The sequence below is a fragment of the Pseudophryne corroboree genome, chromosome 2, assembly GCF_028390025.1.
Source record: "Pseudophryne corroboree isolate aPseCor3 chromosome 2, aPseCor3.hap2, whole genome shotgun sequence".
In the NCBI taxonomy this organism is placed as follows: Eukaryota; Metazoa; Chordata; class Amphibia; order Anura; family Myobatrachidae; genus Pseudophryne; species Pseudophryne corroboree.
The window spans coordinates 947958860-947966108 of NC_086445.1; the positions used below are offsets into that span (position 1 = coordinate 947958860).

Here is a 7249-nt window from a genome sequence, read left to right on the forward strand (position 1 = left end):
AAAGTTATGCCGCTTTATACCAACATAAACACTCTCTCTACTAATTCACATTAGATGGGAACGGGATCATGAGTTAATTCATCAAGAAGGAGTCACCTTCATAACCAGCAAATGTTTCTTCACGGTGTTTGATGGAAATGGAATGGAATTTGCATACCCCATGGTGACTTTGGAATAGCTGCCATATTGCACATGATTCTGTGCCCAAGTGTACAAATTTGATTTTGTGGGTTGAGATATTGTAATGCACTTCAAGGGGTGAAGCCTGTACCTTTAAAGCCACATTTGCAGGCTGGCCATAGTGCCATTTCTATATGTGCATGTGCTTTTATGTGGCAGTTCCTGGGTGTTGGCCGTTACCTTCCATCTTGAAACATTTATACACAATTGTATACATACATAAAACATTACAATGTGTAAATGGGACACAAGAAACATAGGCCCTCATTCCGAGTTGATAACCCGCTAGCTGCTTTTAGCAGCATTGCACACGCTAGGCCGCCGCCCTCTAGGAGTGTATCTTAGCTTAGCAGAGGTGCGAACGAAAGATTAGCAGAATTGCTCGAAAATCTTTTCCTGCAGTTTCTGAGTAGCTCCAGACCTACTCCTAGATTGCGATCACTGCAGACTGTTTGGTTCCTGATTTGACGTCACAAACACGATCTGCATTCGGCCAGCCACTCCCCCGTTTCCCCAGCCACTCCTGCGTTTTAGCCTGACACGCCTGCGTTTTTTAGCACACTCCCGGAAAACGGTCAGTTTCCGCCCAGAAACACCCACTTCCTGTCAATCACACACCGATCAGCAGAGCGACTGAAAAGTGTCGCTCGCCCCTGTGTAAAATTGCTTAGTTTTGTGTGAAAGTACTTGGCGCGTGCGCCCTGCGGCCCATATGCGTGCGCAGAACAGCCGGTTTATAGCCTGATCGCTATGCTGAAAAAAACAGCAGCGAGCGATCAACTCGGAATGAGGGCCATAGTCAATTACAGAAGCTTCATGATAGTCTAGGAACAAAAATAATAGTTTTAATAAATTAAAGCAGGTTGATTCAGAGTAATTGTAGACACTAGGCACCTAATTCAGACCTGATCGCATCAGCACAATTGTTCTCTAATGGCTAAAACCATGTGCACTGCGGGTGGGGCAGATATAACGTGCAGAGAGAGTTAGATTTGGGTGTGATATTTTGTTTCTGTGCAGGGTAAATACTGGCTGCTTTATTTTTACACTGCAATTTAGATTCAGTTTGAACACATGCCACCCACATGTTATATCTGCCCCCCCTGCAGTGCACATGGTTTTGCTCATTAGCTAACAAATTTGCTGCTGCGATCAGGTCTGAATTAGGCCCAATGTCATCTTTTCAGTTGGTGCATAATGAACCTAATGATGGACCTTAAGCTTACAAAATGTAGCACAAAGCTGGCAAATACCCAAAATATCAAACTACAGAATGAGAATGAGCCTGGAACTCAAATTGGAGTACTCGTCGGAAAACAATGCGTTACACCTCCATGTTTTTTGAGTTCATTAATGGCCCCAACAGTAGTAGCTTTTAGTAAATTTTACATATGTATTTCAGAATGTTATTAGCACTATATATCAAACTAAGGGGGAGATTTATCAAAGCTTGGAGAGAGATAACATGGGAGAGAGATAGTGTACAAACATATCTGTTCCTGTCATTTTTTCAAACACAGCCTGTAACATGGCAGTTAGAAGCTTATTGGTTAGTAATGTACAGATGGGTTCACGGTTATCTTGGCTAGTTTTCTGCGCCTAGGCACAACATGATTTATTAGCATAAGCCTTTCATCTATTGTTCTCAGCTGCAATACAATACAGAGAACAATACAGCAGGGGATTAAGTCATTACAGCAGGGGATTAAGTCCGATTGGCCAGTCTCAATTAATCCTATTAAAGGTCAAGATGAACGTGGACCCATCTGTATCTCTCTCCACTTTATCTCTTTCTGAGTTTTGATAAATCTCCCCCTTGCTGTCTTGGTTTAATGGCTCTTTAAAAAAAAAAAGGGTTGACATCTAATTAGAGTTGAGTGACTATAGTAATGAAAATATGTTCACATTTATTTTTTCATAGCGGCAACTGAGACTTCACAGAGAGGTTCCTATGATACAATCTTCAGGTTTCTTTGTTACATTGCCATTTAAATTATATTTGTCATCCATATTTAGCAGGTTAGATAGTCTTTGCCTATGCTTGGGATGATGACAGTCAGTTGATGGTTGGGGTAGGAAGGATGACAGCTCATACTTATTTACGGATGGTAGGACTGAGAATACTTAAACCTAGATTTCATGGACAATTTTGCAGCCAAATGTGGAATGAGATGAATATTTAATGCCATTGTTTTTCAAAAAGTCTACACTTATTTATTTTTTGCTTAATAGAAACCCCATGCCCCAGTGATTGCTTTTGTCTTCCTATTCGTGCTTAGTTTTTGGTTTATACTTTAGATCTAAGCCAGGGCAGCCAACCCGGTCTAGGTCTCGAGGACCACGGTTGGCTTGGCTACCCCAGATTTAAGACTTATAAATAGACACGTGTGCCCAATAACTTCTTGAACTCGTTTATTGTTTAAGACCCCATCACAACAGCTGGGAGAATACAGTATTCTCTAGATCTATCACTCATTTTAAACCATCTATTTAATTTGATCCTCTTGTTTGAAACTTGTACAATATTAGGATAATTATACCCCTTTCACACTGCCAAGGGGCCAGGAGAAATATCCCGGGTTGAGCAACCCAGCATTTCAACGCATGTTTAAAGCAGTGTTAAACAGAGGTGGGGTTGTTGTGTGGTGTGAACGGGTTGCCGGATCAATGAAATCCGTTACCCATTCACACTATAGGAGCAGGAGGCGCTTGGAGATCATCTGATCTCCAAATGCTGCCTCCACTCGTGACGCGGTGAAGTCATCAACGTGGCACTATGCCGTGTTGGGACTGCCAGTCTGAAAGTGGTCTCAAGCGGGTCACACCCAGGAAGGACACGTGTAGAAGTCCTGGGTGCGACCCGCTATAGCGATGTGAAAGCGGCTTTACTTGTACAATATTAGGTTAATTACAAGTTGAAAATTAATTACCGGCTATTCCTTTATTACTAGTTTGGAAGCAAAATGATGAGCCTTCTAAAATACAATGGGAATATTTAACATTTCTACCACAATATGATGAATTAGGTGTTACCATTGACTACATTTCTATTAAAACGCTGTTTTTATTTTCTAGGTATCCAACATCAGGAAAAATGCAAGGAGACTTCTTGGTTTTAACAAAGATAACCCAACCAAATATATGGACAGAAAATAGTTACCTGATCAAGTCGTTCCAATTGTCTACTTGTGGCTTGTATTCACCGACATGGAAAACTTTCAAAGTGGTTATGTTACACAAGTGGGGGGGCCGGTAATCAATTACAATGTAAAGGCTTACAGGCAAAGAAGAGTCTTGTCGCCTTCGAGAAAACGTATCTAAAAATTAACTGTTTTTGAAACAAAAACAGGACTTACGTGGTTATTCTTGGTTATGTACAAAAAAAGTATTTTTCACAGGAAGTCTTTATATAATGTGATATTACCTTCTGAGCCTAATGAGTAACCTTTGTTTTTAGTAGCCATTTTCTACGAAAGCACCGCCTATCAATTCTCTCCGTGCATGATGTGACGGTGAGGTGCATTTGCTAATATTGCTCAAAAGTGCAAATATGCAATAACCCAAGCAGTCATAACCTTTATCTGTCTACTGCAGGTTAGACATTAAGGGGCATATATTTAAATTATCTTTAATTAGTCCTGATAATTGTCATTTCTTTTCTCCGTTTATCGCAGCAATAAGAAATTAAAAATTGTCAGGATGTATCATAAAACACATGCAGGGACAACGATCACTTTATTTCCTGGTTTGGAACCCGGCTGCGCTACTGCACGGTCATCATACTGCACATTGCTGTGTAGGGATCCTACGAATTCTACGCCTAGATTTTGAAATTTTAGCAGCTCCCATAGAAACCTATGGGGGCTGCATTTGCAGTCAAGGGACAGGATGCAATAAAGTCAGAGTTTGGCGGCCGAACTTGAATGTTTTTTTTAAAGGGGCAATCATGTACAAGGCTAAACCATGATTGCCCCTTTAAAAAACATCTGAGTTCGGCCGGCATCCGCATGGCCACCGATCTTGGACTTCATTACATCCCGCCCAAAATTGGGGGATCGTAGCAGATATCTCCAATACCTGATGCACTCCCTGGTACATATATCCAGGTGATATTTTTTGAACAAATGCATCCCATTTAATTCAATGTGCATTTATTTTTATAAATGAATGTGGCTGGATGATGATTTTCCTTAATGAGTGTGACTTAAGTGCAAGAAAACATCATATTATTCACACACAGGCAAAAAAGAAAAAGAAAATTATTTTCTGTGGTATAAGAATTTAAAAGCTAATTGACAGTTGTAAAAAACACATTTAGGGAATGTTCCCTGTGGAAAGCTGTAGATTTGTATTCTCCTTACACATGGGCTGGGTTTTATACCTCCTTGGATGTTGTGAAAACGGAACTCAGGAGCAGGGTCGGACTGGCCCACAGGGGAAACCACCGGTGGGCCCCACTGCCTGGGGGCCCTCCTCCTCCTCTAATGATCAGGTTCCAGACTGTGTTCTTGAATTATACATTATACACGTCACCTTATACTTAGGACTATGATGTATTCTCTACAGTGCATTGCCAATATTTATCTGGTACATTATCATGCACGCACTAGCAGTATTTATATATTTGTCAAGGGGCCCAGCCCATGCATTCACTAATGGTTAGGCAATCCAATGTAGCGGCTGGCCACACCCCCTCTGGAGACTGACCACACCCCTAAACATGGGCCCCTCCCACTGCACTCCCCGGTGGGCCCTTCATGCTTCAGTCCGACACTGCCCAGGTGTATACCATACATGCTGATCCCCTGTGAGAGAACCCTGGCAGGAGGTAGACTTTAGTGATGCAGGGGTGTGTGGCCCTGCATATTGCATCAAGCGACTCACCTGCGGTGCAGTGCTGCAATTTGCAGAGATATGATGCAAGGGCAGGTCTGGTTGGGGAGATCTGTCCTGCCCATTATTGCTGGCCACTATATAGTAGTGCAGCGTCACATCAGGCAGGGAGAGAGCAGAGATTGCTGGTCCATGGCAGCAGCCTGCCTGCCCAGCCCAACACATGCTGCTGTATGTTGGGCTGGGGAGGGACCAGGGAAGTTGCTGCCACTTGCAGCAGTCTTTGATCGCTCCATGCCTGATGTGCCACTGTGCTACTGTATAGCAACCAGCGGTAGTGGGCAGGAGAGAAATACCAGGTGGTTGGCAATTTCCCTTATTACTCACCTTTGGATCTACCACTGATATCCAGGACTGCATATTGAAATGGTAAAATGGGTGGAGCCCAGGCGTCTGGTCTAGTCTCCAGAGAGTGCGAGAGAACTCAATGAAACTATTGCACGCTATGGGCACGGTCTTTGTTAAGTGCATAGCTAACAGTTTGCCACCATGGTGCATAGTTGCCTACCTTTTTAATGGTTCCGGTATGAATGGTCGACCATGTTATGGTCGACAGTCATTAGGTCGACATTGACATGGTCGACATGGATACATGGTCGACACATGAAAATGGTCGACACGTGAAAGGTCGACATATGAAAAGGTCGACATGAGTGTTTTTAACTTTTTTTGGTGTCGTTTTTTTCGTAAAGTGACTGGGAACCCCAATTAGTGCACCGCGTCCCCTCGCATGGTGCCTTCGCTCCGCTACCGCTTCGCTCGGCACACTTTACCATTCCAATCGTAGTCCATGTGGATCGTAAAGTATGGAAAAGTTCCCCAAAAGAAAAAAAAGTTAAAAAACTCATGTCGACCTTTTCATGTGTTGACCTTTCATGCGTCGACCATTTTCATGTGTCGACCATGTGTCCATGTCGACCATGTCAATGTCGACCAATAGTGGTCGACCTAATGACTATCGACCATAACATGGTCGACCATGTGAACGGATACCCTTTTTAATCTCCTCTTCGGGAGAAGCTCGGAGAGGAGACGCAGCAGGCTTCTTCGGGGGGCTGGGCCGAACTGTTATGTCATTAGGCCCGGCCCCCCAAGACAGGGAAATGTTGGCGATTCGCGGGACTGCTGGTAGGGGGTGGGGCTAAATGATGCGATTAGCCCCATCCTTCACAGACCCACCAAGAATGTTAATTTTATCCCCGTAAGGTCAACCTCACTAGGAAGCTGGCGGAAATCAGTGGGATGCGGGAGAGTCACCTACCCTTTCGGGGCTTCAGGGGACTACCAGAAAAATCGGGAGACTCCCTCAGCTTCCAGAAGGGTAGGCAAGTATGCCTTAGTGTCATTAGAAATTTAATGCGCCTGTATTTGCCATTCTCAAATTGTCATTTAATGAACGTAAACTCTTTGTTTTATTGCACATTTCCACCTTTGAGCAATGTTCGTTAAACAGCCCTAATGGTTTCTTTCCTATGTTTCTATTTTTGTAAAATGAACAAAATATTTTTGTAAATGTAAGTGTAGCAGCAGGAGCTGATTTAGGACTTATTTTTACTTTATGTAAAATCATAATGTTCTGTTTCAAGAACTGAGTCTGAGAGAAGCACTGGCAAATAAAAGACTTTTGCATAATGAAGATAATTATTTTAATGATTGCTGTAAAGTGATGGTGGCCAAAATGTGACTTATTTTCTTTATTTATACATCCATATTGTTGGGAAAAGAAGTGCCCACCTGAGAATGTATTAAAAGAAAAGTCAGCTGATGTTTACAATTTTCCTCCAAAGCATAAGCCAATGTTCATGTTATTATGGTACAAGACATTTTCTCGGCTATTAATGAAAAATAATAATAATCATATTTTCTTATTAAATAAAGTATGCCTCTATGTTTACTTCAAATTGTATTTGAAGTTGTATTGTGTATCAAATGTCAATTGCTTGAAAGCAAAATAAGTATCAAAGAAAATATTGAGCGTTCTCCTGGTGAATGCATGTATAAATGTAATACACAAAGGGATAGATGGTATGAAGCAGTGAAAAGAGTGGAGAAGTGATCCAACCAATCAGCTTTGAGGGAACATTTATCAAGCGCATTCTATAAAATTATACGTAGCGGTTGATTGGTTGCCATGGGCAACTTCTCCACTGACATACCTCCACTCTTTTCACTGCTT

General features: G+C 42.2%; 1 protein-coding gene across 1 annotated transcript in view; it reads left to right on the forward strand.

The window, feature by feature from the left end:
- VGLL3 (vestigial like family member 3) overlaps positions 1-6974 on the forward strand; it is a 30321-nt gene extending 23347 nt beyond the window's left edge. The window contains exon 4 of the mRNA XM_063956306.1: positions 3256-6974. Within this exon, the coding sequence (XP_063812376.1) occupies positions 3256-3299 (44 nt within the window). The 3' untranslated portion in view covers positions 3300-6974. The remainder of the gene's footprint in view (positions 1-3255) is intronic.
- Positions 6975-7249: the final 275 nt, after the last annotated feature.